The following is a 16,588-nucleotide window of genomic DNA, read 5'->3' on the forward strand; positions in this document are numbered from 1 at the left end:
AATTTCTCATATATAATAAACATAGACTTTGCCATTAAAATTTCATATATAATATATTCTCGAGTCATTGATTAATATACAAATCGAATTGCATGCCGGAATACACATGCTTTAAAATTGTGAAGAGCTCTTCAATGATTCAATCCACTCCTGAAAAGTTATTAACTTTAATTAACTCAAGAAGAAAAATGTAGCTGCAGTTCTTACTTTCACTTCAAGTTCCAGGATACATACACAATCATCCGTTATTACATTAATCAAGATACGTGTACACTGCATCACATCTAACAGTGGGGAAAATTCTTCCATGCTTTTCGAATAGAAAAGTACTATTTATATACTACAAACGACATTTGGAGCAAAATTTGTAGCCCATTAATATACCTCCAACTACTACTAACAATTTAATTAAAAAATGAAACCTGGTAAAATCATCTGCTTTATATACTACAAACGGATTTTGGGGAAAATTTTATATCCCTATCAATATCTTCAATTAACAACGAACAATTCAATGAAATAAATGAAACCTGGCATAATCATCTGCTTTAACTGATGAAAATCCCAAACAACACAGTTCAACCTGTCATCCTTTTGGCTTTCTTGTTTGATAATCTTTTAATTTAGACATTAAAAACATAACCTAGTAGTGTCAATTCCCTGCAAGATAAACTAGTAAGCACACTAGCAGCAGGAGAAGGAACATGCATATCATGCATAAAAAATGATTTGCATTGTAATAATCCCTGATTTACACAATTCTTTTGAGTGAATTGTGTAAGTTCATGAAATATTTAATCTTCAAAGAAATGGCTCACAGAAGTCGTGATTGAATAGAGCACTTTCCCAAAGAAGAAAACATAATGTTGCCAGAGAGAAAATTGGCTCTATTTATAGTGTTTTGTCCATTCAAAAAGACGTGACTCTTGGGCAGGTCGACTTGACCTAGGAGGGCCGACTTGGTCTTTGTGGAGGAAAATTATAAATTCAAAATTTTTCATTCTCCCGTTCTTTGATGAGCCATATAATATTTTTCTTTTGAATACAAAATAAGTCTTTTTCTTGCAAGCATGAAGAACATGCTTCATATAATTTTCTTTTACAAATATAATTTGTTTTCAATATTACAAATATCATGAAGACCAACCATAGCTACAAAATTCAACAGTGCAGTGGACAAAAAGAGCACCTCGAGGTGTTGCTTCAGCATGGGATCAACTATGATATCCTATTTTAGCAGGAAGTAGACTTCTGCCGCACTCAGTACAGCATAAGCATAGTATATCACAGCGAGTATTGCAAGTGAAGCAGTTTGGCTTTGGAAGCTTCTTGAAGGACTATTTGATCGGGAGCTAGAGACGACCCTAATACATTGTGATAATCAAATTCGTGTCAAGCTTTCGAAGAATCCAGTGTTTCATGACAGGGCGAAGCACATTGAGATCAAATATCACTTCATTCGAGACATGGTGTAGAAGTGAGCAGTGAAACTCCAGTACATATCCTCAGAGGAGCAAATTGTACACATTCTCACCAAGCCTCTGTTTAGGGGGCATTTTATATACTTCAAAGCAGTGTTTTTAAAACCGTTTTTAAAAACCGGTTACCGGTCTAACCGGCCGGTTAGCAAGGCCGCCGGTCTAAACCGGCAAAAAAGCCCGGTTGGAAAGGCAATTTCTCCAAATTTTGGCCCTAACCGGTGAAAACCGGCCGGTTTGTATCAAACTGGCCGGTTCCGTCCTAAACCGGCCGGTTCCGTCCTAAACCAGCCGGTTTTAGGCATGCCCACCATAACTTGCAAAAAGCAGTTTTCTGACTGTGGTTTAGGGGTTTTGGGGGGGAACTAAGGGTGTTTTCCCTCCAAAAACACCCTCTCCAAGCTATAAGAGGCCCCTCTCACACTCATTTGTCTCACACAACTGATTTGGAGTGTTTGTGAGTGTTTGTGAGTTTGTTTGTGAGCTTGAAGAGTGTTGAGTTTTTGCTGAAGTAGTCATCTTGGAGTTGGAGTTGGAGCTATTTTGGAGATAGTGTGTAGCTGTCAGTGGAGTTGCCATCTTCAAGAGGAGGCTAAGGAAGCTAGTGTGCATTTCCAGGTAAGGATTTGCACTTGAAAATTCCTTATTTGACTGTTGTCCATGAATTAATTTTTTTTATGTGTTATAAACTTCTCACTTCTATGATCTACCATCCAGGGAGTCATCATGCCTCCAAAAGCCAGAGATACTGCATGGGCTCATTGTGATATGATTGATGGCAAAATGATCTACAAATATTGCCAAAAATCTATTCAAGGAGGGGGTATTAACAGGTTCAAGCAACACTTGGCTGGGATAGGAGGCCATGTAAAGCCATGTGGAGCACCAAATGAAATAATAGGGCATATTAGGGCAGAATACCTTCAGAAGTTTGAGACTCAAGTCACTAAACCAATAGAGAAGTTTGTGACTGCAAAGTTTGGGAGTCGAGACTCAACCAACTGAGTTTGATCATGATGACTGAGACTCATGAGAAGTTTCAACTTCAAGTGATAATGTTGATCACTATTATAGTATTACTATTATCATATATGTAGAGTCTAGACTGAAGTCTTGTAGTAGGCCACTGGCCCCATAGTTTGTAGGCTTTGTTTTTGCACTCTAGAGGCCATTTAGAGCCTCATTGCTTATGTATTTTGTCGATGATATGTATTGCACTCGGTGCCATTTTGATATATTCACCTTTACATGGTATATAAATGAGCAATCTTTGCATATTTTGTCTCTATTGGCTTGGAATCATGGTTTTAAATCTTAAAAATAGTTTTTTTCATTAAAAAATAATTATTTAATGTATTTTTCTAAAACCGGTTCGTTTAGACCAAACCAGTCCCGGTTAGACCGGTTCCGGTCGGTAAACCGGTTCATTAGGTGGACGGTCCGGTCACCGGTTCCGGTTTTAAAAACATTGCTTCAAAGACAAACTTGGTGCGATGTAGCATCTCTCCCTCACTGAGAGGGATTGTTGATGTTTCTGCAATTTGCAACATCAGACAAACATTCTCCCACGGGGTCATGTTGATTTGACTAGGGGGGAAATCATACAATCACTCATGGGGCCATGCTTTTTTGGCTTAGGAGTGAATGGCTCGTGGCAATCTTTCTCCATTAGCCCCGGTGTTTGGCACAGGGAGATTGGCCCACAGTACTCACATTCCCTACTTCGGGATGGAGTGATCTACTTTTTACAGAGTAAGGTTGATTTGTTTATTTAATGGGGGTTTTCACCCATTAGTGGAATAAACAATTCTAGTCTAATGTTGAGTTGTAATGTAGGCTTAATAAGTGAAGGGTTTCCTTGTGATAAGGGGCTTCTTAATGGGTCTCCACTCAACATTAGAGTTCTATATAAATAGACGTGCATGTGAGGAGACACACATCAACATTGCAAGCTCATTCATTTTTTTTAGCAAAGGAGAAATTCAGCCAAGGAGAAATCTGCTCATCTTTCATATTTTCTTCATCATTCTATCTCTCTTGGAGGCTGCACATGTGAAGGGTTTGACTGAGTTTGACCAGCATCTGTACAACTGCACATGTGAGGATTTGACCAGGTTTGATCAAATTTCATACAACCAAACATGTAAGGGTTTGACCGCAGTCGCATGTGCGAGGGTTTGACCGAGTTGACCGCAAGCTGCACATGCAAGGTTAACACAAGCCACACATGTGAACTTGACCAAAGGCCACATTTTGACCAGCATTGATTGAGTTGACTTTTGACTAGTTTGACCATCATTGACCAATAATAGTTTGACCAGGTTTGATTGGTGATTTGACTTGTAATGTTGACACAAATTTTTAGACAAATTCTGATTTGTAAACCTTGCTGAAAAGACAATTTCTCCTCAATAAAAGATTGCCGGGTTTTCTCCTGGATTGGATTTCCCAGGTGAAAAAATATTGTGTCGATTGTGCATGGGTATCTTTATATGATCTTTATTGTTTCTGTTGCATTTACAGTTGAAATTTTCTACATGTAATTATTCAATGATATCAGTGGCATGAGAAATATTGTTTGAAAATCATTACGAATTGATTATCAGATCAGAAAATTGCTACTGCACATGCTATAAAATTTCAACATTAAAGACTTGTTAACTCTTATGTACCTTTCTCCAAATTTTATATAATCAAAGAGGAAGTGGTATGTCTGATCACCTTTCCATCATGAACAAAAAGATGTCCTTTTAGACTGAAAATTGATAGCATCACATTGACATGAAATTTTGTGACCTTCCTCCATTTGTAAATAAATACTTTTTTACTCCTTTTCAGCAAACATTCACGTAAATATTTCTGGAAATTTCAAAAAGTTATTTTTGCCTAGCATAGTGAAAGCCATCTCTATCTGGTACCTAGAATATATCTCTATAATTGACAACCTTGGTTGCTTTGTGCAGCCTAGCCCCATTAAATTATTGTTTGATTTGGCGAAAACACACCAAATTGCCCATCATATCTCTTACTCTCCCACCATGAAATTTTTTTCTTCTCCAGAATTTGGATGCGCTGGACGATAAAAAATGGTAATGATGGTATACAGACGTTTCTGAAACCAAATCAAATACTATATGCCAAACCTTATGAACAGCTGACTGATTTAATATTTTACAATTCAAATTTCATGCATAATAAACCTAGCCTCTACCATATATTCACCCTTTAATAACATCAACCAAAACAGAACTATGATATATTTGAATTTCTCATATATAATAAACATAGACTTTGCCATTAAAATTTCATATATAATATATTCTCGAGTCATTGATTAATATACAAATCAAAATGCATGCTGGAATACACATGCTTTAAAATTGTGAAGAGCTCTTCAATGATTCAATCCACTCCTGAAAAGTTATTAACTTTAATTAACTCAAGAAGAAAAATATAGCTGCAGTTCTTACTTTCACTTTAAGTTCCAGGATACATACACAATCATCCGTTATTACATCAATCAAGATACGTATACACTGCATCACATCTAACAGTGAGGAAAATTCTTCCATGCTTTTCGAATAGAAAAGTGCTATTTATATACTACAAACGACTTTTGGAGCAAAATTTGTAGCCCATTAATACCCCCAACTACTACTAACAATTTAATTAAAAAATGAAACCTGGTGAAATCATCTGCTTTATATACTACAAACAGATTTTGGGGAAAATTTTATATCCCTATCAATATCTTCAATTAACACCAAACAATTCAATGAAATAAATGAAACCTGGCATAATCATCTGCTTTAACTGATGAAAATCCCAAACAACACATTTCAACCTGTCATTCTTTTGGCTTTCTTGTTTGATAATCTTTTAATTTAGACATTAAAAACATAACCTAGTAGTGTCAATTCCCTGCAAGATAAACTAGCAAGCATACTAGCAGCAGGAGAGGGAACATGCATATCATGCATAAAAAATGATATGCATTGTAATAATCCCTGATTTATACTATTATTTTGAGTGAATTCTGTGTAAGTTCATGAAATATTTAATCTTCAAAGAAATTGCTGGCAGTCACAGAAGTCATGATTGAATAGAGCACTTTCCCACTGAAGAAAACATAATGTTGCCAGAGAATAGTGCTTCTTTATCTGCAAGTCAAAAACAATTCATTGGGAAGAGATGGTGCAAGATCATAGATTCAGATTCAGATTCAGAAATATCATTAGAAAAACACAAATGTAAGGATCTGAACATTGTCTAACTATTGTATTGGAATATCCATATTTCATCTGGTATTCTCTGCTTGTTACATTAGAATCTAGATAGCATCAAAGGATCTACAAGTTCAAACTTAAATATAAAAACTATTATCTACTAATCTCAGCACATAACTTCTCCAATATTATCCGTGTCCACGTTATGCAGGTCATTGAACACCACAAGGCAGGCTGCTTAAATATTCAATAATAATAATAATAACACTAAATTAATAACATTATGTTTATATGAGATAATTTGATTCTCACACAAAAGACATTTTTTAAAAATATTTTCTTTAATAACTATTATACACGCTACATTATTGAAAAACTCTGTACACGATACTTTGGTTGAAAGCTAGCTCCATTTCCCATAAAAAGGGGCAGAGCAATTGCTTTTGACTGTTTTCTCTAACCTTGGCGGCACCGAAATAACTGTTAGTTATGTTGAGGATCGAACAATTATGACATATTTAGCCATCGTAGAGCTCGAAATCCCTTTTATATCTCATTCATTGCATTTAGGAGAAAATTTGATAATCAAATGCAGAGAAACCACCAGAAAACACAGGAATGAATTTTGAGAACACACAAAGCAAATGATACTAAGTACAAAAACACAAAAGAAAAAGCCACACTAAAATTTTCTGGCTTAATAACCATTGGACAAGACGGCTCAAAACTAAACAGTTTATCATGTTTATATTAATGGGGAAGGGTATTGTACCATAAGCCAATTTACTGTAAAAGGCAATAGGCTGCTAACAAGCATGCCTTTATAAGCTTAAAATTAATATAATTATTTTATGTTATCTTATAGAACTTTGGAAGCTCATTCCTGATTTAGTGTTCAAGATGAAATCGGATGGTCAGGGATCAATTGGAGGAATGGAAATGGCCCCAAGAGAAACCCTCTATCAATTTACAGAATGAAAGGAGTTTTCTATTCTAAGATCTGGCCCAACCATCTACTTGTACATTGACTCAATAAAAAAATAGTCATTCAAGATGGTAAAATCAGGTGACTTACGAGGTGTCAAAATAGTTAGAAATCCCTTTTTCCACTTAAGACCAGGATGCCTGGATGGTTAGGGTTTTATTAAAGCTTAGCAATTAAAGATAAATCCCACCTCTCATGTCTATGGAATTGCTTGTGTGTGACAGACCACAAAGTAGAAAAGGTTAAGCATGTGTATTAGGACTACAAGGTTGCGATAATCAATGGAATTGTATTGTTAATAAGTTCACCATTCTCATTGTCACCCACTTCACTGAGGAGGAGTTAATCTTGGAGAAGGATGGACGATAAAACACTGTGAGAGAAGTGTCTGGAAGGCCATATGATGGACAGATGTCTCTTTTTTACAGAAAGAGTAATGCCATACCACATTCAATGGGAATGCTACTTACTTTCATTTCAGAGAAGTCTTGGTTTTTAGGTCAGAGCTCGCCGGAGAAGTATAGAAATCACATATTTTTTGAGATTGGTGACCAAGGCAGATATGTTGGCTCTCCTTGCCCACATAGGGAGGGGTAGCCTGTAATATGTATAATCACATCTCATCTCCACTATGGATCACTTTTCATGTGTTTGTTACACTTGAGTAATGATATATAGGATGCATTTTTCAGAAAACCTAAGAAAAGACAGGAATCCCATGGTAAAACCTGTCCTTGCTTATGGGCAAGCTCAATAGCTAGCATTCCTTAAGTGCTTCTGAACAATACATACCCCAGAAAAGACCTAGGTTTAAGAGGTGTAACCTCACATGACATCATCAGTAACTTGACATGCAATATTGTAGTTCAATTAAAAGTTTTGCCAACTAGCAGCAGCACTCCAGCCTTACAGGTTCAAGTCTCGGCTATCTAGATGTTTGCTTGAACTATATCTGAAAACAAGACGAAAGGAAGAATCAACCTCCCAGAACTCCTTCCAAATCCCCAATTGCTCCATTCTCCAGAAAATGGAATTGTAAATATTACACACATGATCTAAATTTTCAACCATGGCAGTTAACTGTCAACTGCAACATCAAACGGTAATAAGATGTCTATGTGGATTCTGTCTGATAGTTTTACTCTCTATCTACTTCAAAAAGAGGTAATGCAGCCCACAGGTCCATGGTCTAGCAGAAAGCAATGAAGTAATTGGGCTTGTGTTAACACAAAGACTTGGGTTCAAAACCCACCAAGTGGGTGTGGATGAGGCTAGGTGACTGTCCCAGGTAATTTTGACAGCATAGAAATGCCTCCCATAGAACAGCTGTTTAGCCAAAGGGCAGCAGTAAGTTACAATAGGCAGCATTTCCCAAGAGAAAAGAGGTAACGTAATGCAGGTGCACTCTCCAATCATCAGATTTGCCCCCTAGATCTGATCGCTAAGATGGCTGAGGACTTCTGGGGCACTAGGGGTGAAGTTATTCCATTTCTCACCCACAGCGCCCTGAACTGTTGGATCACTACCCTCATCTGACAGCTCACACATCATCTTGACCCTTCAAAATGTGTTTATCAGTGGATGGGGCCCTAATGTCACACCACATGACTCTTCACTGCAGATTAATCAGTTGCTGGGCCATTTCTAACTTGTGGCTTTAATATATTAAATTCAGTACATTGAAGGGATGCCACTTGGCATACTTTTTGGTGATTTGGAACTTTGGATGCTTGCATGGAGGCCTGGAGTTGACTTGAGGACACTTGAATTGTGATAGTGTTCATGCAAGGGGGTGTATCCAATGGAGTACATGGCCTAGGAGGTTTGTTGGAGTCATTAGAGGCTTGAATGAGAATTGGATATATCTTATGCAGCATACTCACGTTGGAGCCTTACTTGTGGATGACATCACCTCATAGCTTGACATGTGTACCCTTGAAGTGTAGCAATCCACATGTGTGAGCCTACATGTGACTTTGTAAGTTGCTTGTAAGGGAAAAGGCCCACATATGTGTTATTGGCCTCCCTTACCTCTCATATATATTGAGGAAGGAGTGAGTCATTTCATTATCATTCATTATTATCACTCTTGCGTCAAAGATGTGACTAAGAAAAGCACACTAATCTTCCTATCTCTCATCGATCTTCATTTATACATTATCTCTGTTGTCTTGGAGTCGCTAGGGTTTCTTGCAATGTTCCACGGGGACATGTCCCCGAGGGTGGGGGGCATGCTCCCCACATTTCCCATGCTTTGGGGATAGGGGGTGCCTGGGGAAACATTTCTCCATGTCCCCCTTTGACAGAAACTCGAGGAAGGCATGGGGAAACATTTCTCGATTGTGTGTGACGTGTTTCCCAAAAGGGGAACTTCTAGGCGCCCCCCTCCCCCAAAAGGGGGAAACCTAGGGGCTCCCTGTAAATTTTCCATCGATCAATCCATGAAGATAGAAAAAGAATAGGGGATAGAGCATTGAGGAGGCTAGGACCTTGGTAATTAATGGTAATATTAAATTACTTAAATTTTTAACATTACCATTAATTACTTTAGGATGTTTGAGAGTGGTTCCAACCTCATCAGACTTCATATGGAAAAAGTAGAATTCCACATTCCATTCGGAATTCAAGAGACTCAATAGTTTTTAGGATTTCAAGATTAGTTGGATTATAACATTTCCATTATGTCGTAGCCAACCAAGGCCCTCTCTCGCATATCCAACACCTCTCAGTCTTTCATTTCCCCCTGGCAAGACCATGCCCTCCTCACCTTCTCCCTTTCCCTCTCTACCTCCTCCTTCTCTTCCCCCACCCTCTAGTCCATCCCGCCAACCCTTTGTACTACCTTTCTTTTTTATAGAGATTATGTAGACTCATATGCCATCCACCTCAAGGAATCGCTCCCTCCCTCCATTTCCCACTTCAAGTCATTGAACAAAACCACAAGAAAATATGAGATACTTCTCACTGCCTTCGTCGAGGCAGCCCTGGACTCCCACCCCCACTATACTCGTCAACATGGCCATAAACCCCCATGGATCCTGTCTCATGAACCCTTGGTTCGAAAATGAATGCAAATCCCTTCATAAACAACTTCGTCTCACCCTCAAGCATTATCCATCTTCTTCTCCCCACCTTTGCAAAATTTATCGTCAACTCTTGTGCCGCAAAAAGAAAACATTTCTTTCGTGGAGGAGAAGGGAACTTCGTGAGGCCCTTTTCCACTCCCTGAAAGCCTTTTGGCGTACTCTTTTTCCTAAACACCATGCCATCCTGCTTGACCTCGATCTTTAGTCCCTGTTCTCCCACACAACCTCCCTCTATGACATTCGAATACCTACTATCCAGATCCCCCCCCCCTAATGCCACCTCTTTTCTAAGAGGGGCATTAGGAGAGTAGTCAAAGATATGAGTACTAACAGGCAGTTGATAAGGAAGGGCTAAACATGGCATCCTGTCTCTTGAGTACTATTGTTATGCTCTTAACCTGCAAGAAGATACAAGGATACCAAATATGGACACAAATATACCCAGAACATAGAATAGTGAGAAATAACAACAAGTATTTTATTATTCAGAAAGCAATGTTCACTTGCCTCTTCGAGGGGGCAACCTCCAATAGAGCAGAGCTCGATTAAAAAATAAGACACGATGCTCCTCACAGGGAGTCTCTATCCTTTATATATGACTCATGCATGCAATACGATGGAGCAATACCATGGTTCTTATTAATACCATCTATCTAATACCATGGCCCATTTGCAACTAACTGTGGTCTCGTCATTAAATGCGGGTTAACCACTTACAATTATTAATATGGGCTTTATTGACTCTTTACTTAACTATAACTATGACTCGATCCTACTACATAAATAAGGGGGTTAGGGTGGGACCCTAACATGCCCTCCCCATAAGAATAGCCTTGTCCTCAAGGCTAAAGCTGCAGAAACTGCTAAAGAATAGTGGTTGGTTCCTAGGTTGCATCTTTCGGAGAGGTGTCTTTCCACTTGACGAGGACTTCCTTGATCATGCGACCACGCAGGTGCCATTCTCGTGTGTCTAGGACCTATTCAGGTTGGAGCCAGGTTGACCCTTCTTCATCCAATTCAGGTACACTGGTTTGAATTCTGCAATTGTTCCCAATCACTTTCTTGAGGCATGAGACATGGAAAACTGGATGGATTTTTGCAGTGGGTGGCAAAGCTAGCTTGTAGGCCACTTCTCCAATGTGCTAAAGTACTTGATACGTTCTATAGAATTTTGGAGATAGTTTCTGACAACCCTTGTCTTTGAGTGATGTTTGCTTATATGGTTACAGCCTCAAAAATACCTGATCCCCTTCTTGAAATTGGCGTTCTGAGTGATGTTGATCTACCTGTTGCTTCATGCAACTTTGAGCTTGATGAAGATTCTCTCTAAGATGGGCAAGCATGGTTGTGCGGTTCTGTAGGAGCTGATCCACTGCTTGTACCTTTGAGCACCCCTTGATATAAGAAGTAGGGGAAGGAGGGAGTTGACCATAAACTGCTTCATAGGGAGTCACTTTGGTGGTGGCATGATAGTTGGTGTTATAACACCATTCAGCTAGAGGTAACCACTGTACCCAAAGATGTTGCTTTTCTGAAGTGAAACACCTAAGGTAGGTTTCCAGACATTTGTTGACTGCTTCAGTTTGACCATCCGTTTGTGGATGATAGGAAGTACTGAGTTTTAGTTGGGTACCTTGTAGCCTGAAGAGTTCCTGCCAAAAATTACTGGTGAAGATTGCTTCACGATCAGACATAATAGAAGTGGGCATGCCATGCAATTTGAAGATCTGATCCATGAAAGATTGAGTGACCAAAGTCGGTGTAAAAGGGTAGGGTAGGGTGCAAAAATGAGCATACTTAGAAAGTCGGTCCATAACCACCATGATGACTGACTTGTTTCCTCACTTTGGAAGACCTGTAATGAAATCCATAGAAACCTCCGTCCATATTGATGCCGGGATGGGCAATGGTTGTAATGTGCCTGGTGCTTTGATTGTCTCCCCTTTGTGGCGCTGACAAACATCGCATTCCGCTACAAAAGTAAGAACGTCCTTTTTCATGCCTATCCAAAAAAAAGATCTTCTAGTGCAAGCATACGTCTTCTGAAAGCCTGAATGTCCTACAGTGGGGGATGAATGCAACTCCGCCAAAATGCGGCTTTTGAGGGTGGATGTTGGTGATATTACGACTCTGTCCTTGTAGCGAAGAATCTCATCCTGCCACGAGTAGCCCTTGGTGGAATTTGGATCCGCCTACAATTGAGTAATGAGTTGGGAGAGCCAGGGATGTGAAAACCATTTCCTGCGAGCCTCTTCAATCCATTCTGGAATGGGAAGGGAAATTGCGAGCAGGGTACTTTCCTCCTCAAATTGGAGAGATAATGCATCTGCTACAATATTTTCGCGCCCTTTCTTGTAAATGATCTCATAATCATATCCCAGCATTTTGGCGAGCCATTTATTTTGTTGTGGTGAGGATAGGCGTTGCTCCAAGAAATATTTAAGACTGTGATGGTCTGTGCGGATTTGGAAACGTCGCCCCAATAAGTAAGGTCGCCAGGTATCTACTGCATGTAAGATGGCCATCATCTCCTTCTCATAGGTAGATTGTCCCAAATTCTTCCCACTTAGTTGTTGGCTTGTGAAGGCCAAGGGTCGACCTTCCTGCATTAAGACCGCCCCAATACCTGTACCCGAAGCATCACATTCAATGACAAAAGATTTGGTGAAGTCGGATAGTGCTAAGACTGGAGTGGAACACATGGCAATTTTGAGAGCTGTAAAGGCCTATTGTGCTTCATCATTCCAGAGGAATGAATTTTTCTTGAGGAGTTGAGTGAGGGGCTTCGAAATGCAACCATAATTGCGGACAAATTTGCGATAGTAGCCCGTGAGACCCAAAAATCCTCTCAGGCTCTTCAAGGTTTTAGGTTGAGGCCAATCCTACATTGCCTGGATCTTTTTGGGGTCCACCCTGACACCTTCACGACCCACAATGTGGCCCAAATACTCAACTTCTTCCATGCCAAAAGAACACTTGAACATCTTAACAATAATTTATGCTTGTGCAGCAGTTGCAAGAGCAGATCTACATGTTGAAGATGTGTGGCCCAAGTGCGACTGTAGATGAGGATGTCATCGAAGAAAACAAGGACAAATTTTCTGAGATATGGTTTGAGGAGGTGGTTCATAAGGCTCTAAAAAGTAGATGGGGCATTACAAAGACCGAATGGCATGACCAGGAACTCATAATGGCCTTCATGAGTTCTGAAAGCAGTCTTTGGAATGTCGACTTCTTTCATGCGAATTTGGTGGTAGCCTGAGCAAAGATCCAACTTAGTGAAGAATTGAGCCCCATTTAGTTCATCTAGCAAATCATCAACAACCGGGATGGGAAATTTATCTTTCACTGTCAACTTATTGAGGGCCCTGAAGTCTGGACACATACGCCATTCCCCATCTTTCTTGAGCACCATGACCACCGGTGATGAATAAGGACTAATGTTGGGACGAATGACGCCTACTTCCAAAAGTTCCTTGATTATTTTTTCTATTTCATTTTTTTGGGCGAACGGATATCTATATGGGCGCACATTTGGTGGTTGGGCCCCTGGGACCAAAGTGATGCTATGATCATGTTCCCCTCTTGAGGGTGGAAGCTCATGAGGCTTGTCAAAGACTGGCAGATGGTTATTTAAAATCTGTCACATCTCAAGATGAATCGGAAGAGAATTGGGTTCAAAGGCCTGGATGGCATTAAATTAAGCTATAACTCCATGATGTCCCTATTTTAACAATTTTTCCATCCTATGTGAGTTGATGATAGAGGGAGCTCCCGCCTGGAGTCCGCGGAGGGTATGTGTGTGGTTGTTCTACTTAAAGCTCATATATAACTCCTAGAAATCCATTGTGATTGGCCCAAGTGTGTGAAGCCATTCAGCCCCGAGGACAATGTCGCACCCTCCCATGTGTATGGAAAACATGTGGGTCTTCAACTGATAATCCCCCATTTGAAGTTTGACATTTTCACAACGGCCGTCACATTTCATTGTTCCCCCATCTGCAATTTGGACTTGCAAGTTAGAAACTGCTCGTACAAAACAATGCATTGCTTCCGCGACTCTTTGAGGGATAAAATTATGTGTACTTCCACTATCAATCAAGACTACTACTGGGCGATGCTTAATAAAACCTCTGATTTTGAGAGTTTGAGGTGAAGAAATCCCTGCCAAAGCATGCAGCGAAATAACTGGTTCGTAAGGGACATTGTCCTTCTGGTTGTCCTCTTCTTCCTCCTCAGGTTCCTCAGGTGGTGGGGCTTCCTCCGATGAGCTGTGATCAGTAGCATCAATTTGAAAGAATTTGGGCTCCTTGCATTTATGACCAAGGGAGTATTTTTCATCATAGTAGTAACATAATCCCTGCTTTCTTCGTTGGCCATTTCTGCAGGTGACACCTTTTGAACCTTAAGTGTTTGGGTAGTGCTGTGAGCCTGTGGGGGGCGACCCTTGGAGGTGAAATTTGGGCAATTGGACTGGGCCGCTAACGCACGTTCAACTTTACGAGCTACCTTGCAAGCCTCCGACCATGTGGGAGGGTGGTGCAGTCGGACGTGAGCTTGTATGGCCTCTTTAATACCACTGATAAAACATTTCGTGTAGAACTCATCTTGTAGACCTATAGTGCAGAAAGCTAAGGCTTCAAAGGCTTTAATATATTCATCCAATGTGCCAGTCTGTCGGAGCTTAGTGAGACGACCCAAAAAAGCAGAGTCATGGTCAAAGCGCTCCATAAGAGCTTTTTTGAATGTGTACCAAGTCAAGGGCCTTCCATTGCAACGTTGATGCCATTGCCACCACTGGCATCTTTCATTGTCCAAGTACATGCTCCCCACCATAAGCTGAGTCTCATTATCCAAGATGTAATTCAGATTGAAATACTGCTCCATTTGTGCTATCCATGCTGCCGGGTGAGAACCATCAAATTTATGCATATCCAGCTTGGGTGGTCGCGGACGGGATTGTTGGTGGGTGCCCCAGAGGTGAAGAGAGTGGCTAGACTCACCCTCACTGTGTTCATTGCCAATATACGCCTCCTTGCGGGCTTCCGCCTTTCCCTTAGAGAGTGTTGTAGTTATTGTCGCCAGCTGATCTTGGATGTCTTTCAAGGATTGTTCAAGTTTGTCGATCTTCTCATTGACCATAGCTTGAGCTCTAGTTTCTACCATGCACCGATCCGATGTACTTGAAATTTGGGGTGCCCGATTTTTTTTTTTTTTGGCACTAACAATTGAATGGTACCACCTTGCTCAGCTCGTCGTCCTAATTCTTATGGGCTAGGTCACCAATAAGTGCCCCGGGGGGTCTCAAACTTTTTTTCTTTTTTTTTTCTGAAAACTCCTAATGGAGTTTTACTCCTTGCTTAGGAATACTGCAGTAGCTGAATCCCCGAAATGTCAATGCTGCCAAAAGTCCTGCGAAAATCACGCCCCGGTATAGGAACCCACACAACTACTCAGATTTGGATGGCAGATCTGGTGGATCTGAGAGATTTGAATGGCTGATCGGATAGATCTGAGCGGCGGAACAGATTGCTGCTGCGGATCTGATGGATCTAATAGATCTGAATGGCTGTTCTGTTAAATCTAAACTGCAGGACTGATTGTTGTTGCTGCTGCAAAACCCCACTTGTGAGATCTGATCTGGCAAATATTATGCGTGATCCAGAGATAGAAAAGGGAACTATGGTCTCGAGGAGTGTCAGGTGCTACAGATCGCAATATACATAAGGGTCTGACAGTAGTACTCGGCCCAATTTTTCAGGGCAATCACCAAGGAGGATCAACCGTACCCTTAGCCAGACAACCCGACTACCCTATCGTACGGGCGAGTAATCTCTCCGAGTGTTGTTCTCGGTGTACTATAGCAGCAAGACGGCCGACGGTTTATCTATGGCGAGGTTTCAAGGGAGCTAGGGGGCTTCTAATATACCAGAGGGTACTTGGAAGACAGTCCGTGCGTGGTTCTGTCTAATGCGCTACTACTTGAAGGGGTACCCACAGGGGTTACAAGGGAGTCCAACAAGCGTGACCACCTCTTGTATTTCCTGCGTGCATGCCTCCCCAAATCCACAGGTTTATGCGCTCATCGACAGATCCCGTGGTTTAAAGACGCCGGAACACGTCTCTAGCCAAAAAAAAAAATTGCTAAAAAATGGAGATCCCACCGGCCCTGGAAAGTGCTCTGATACCACTTGTTATGCTCTTAACCTGCAAGATGATACAAGGATACCATATATGCGAAGAAATATACCCAAAACACAGAACAATGAGAAATAACAGCAAGTATTTTATTATCCAGAAAGCAATGTTCACTTGCCTCTTCGAGGGGGCAACCTCCAATAGAGCAGAGCTCGATTAAAAAATAAGACACGATGCTCCTCGCAGGGAGTCTCTATCCTTTATATATGACTCATACATGCAATACAATGGAGCAATACCATGGTTCTTATTAATACCATCTATCTAATACCATGGCCCATTTGCAACTAACTGTGGTCATTTGCAACTAACTATGGCCTCTTTAAGACCATTGATAAAACATTTCGTGTAGAACTCATCTTGTAGACCTATAGTGCGGAAATCTAAGGCTTCAAAGGCTTTAATATATTCATCCACTGTGCCAGTCTGTCGGAGCTTAGTGAGACGACCCAAAAAAGCAGAGTCATGGTCAAAGCGCTCCATAAGAGCTTTTTTGAATGTGTCCCAAGTCAAGGGCCTTCCATTGCAACGTTGATGCCATTGCCACCACTGGCATCTTTCATAAAACGTACATGGACATTCTCAATCTGAAGAGATCTCATAAGAAGAGTCGGA

The 16,588-nt window shown here is 40.6% G+C and overlaps 1 protein-coding gene across 4 annotated transcripts in view; it reads right to left on the reverse strand.

The window, feature by feature from the left end:
• Positions 1 to 5,130: 5,130 nt before the first annotated feature.
• LOC149141667 (ubiquinol-cytochrome C chaperone family protein) overlaps positions 5,131 to 16,588 on the reverse strand; it is a 242,663-nt gene continuing 231,205 nt past the window's right edge. For all 4 annotated transcript variants that reach the window (XM_089448706.1, XM_089448705.1, XM_089448707.1 and 1 more), the window contains one exon: positions 5,131 to 5,638. In XM_089448706.1, the coding sequence (XP_089304832.1) occupies positions 5,571 to 5,638 (68 nt within the window). In that variant the 3' untranslated portion in view covers positions 5,131 to 5,570. The remainder of the gene's footprint in view (positions 5,639 to 16,588) is intronic.

This window comes from Pinus tabuliformis, chromosome X (assembly GCF_031772625.1).
Source record: "Pinus tabuliformis cultivar Carrire ecotype Pingquan chromosome X, CPIR1, whole genome shotgun sequence".
NCBI classification, from domain to species: domain Eukaryota; kingdom Viridiplantae; phylum Streptophyta; class Pinopsida; order Pinales; family Pinaceae; genus Pinus; species Pinus tabuliformis.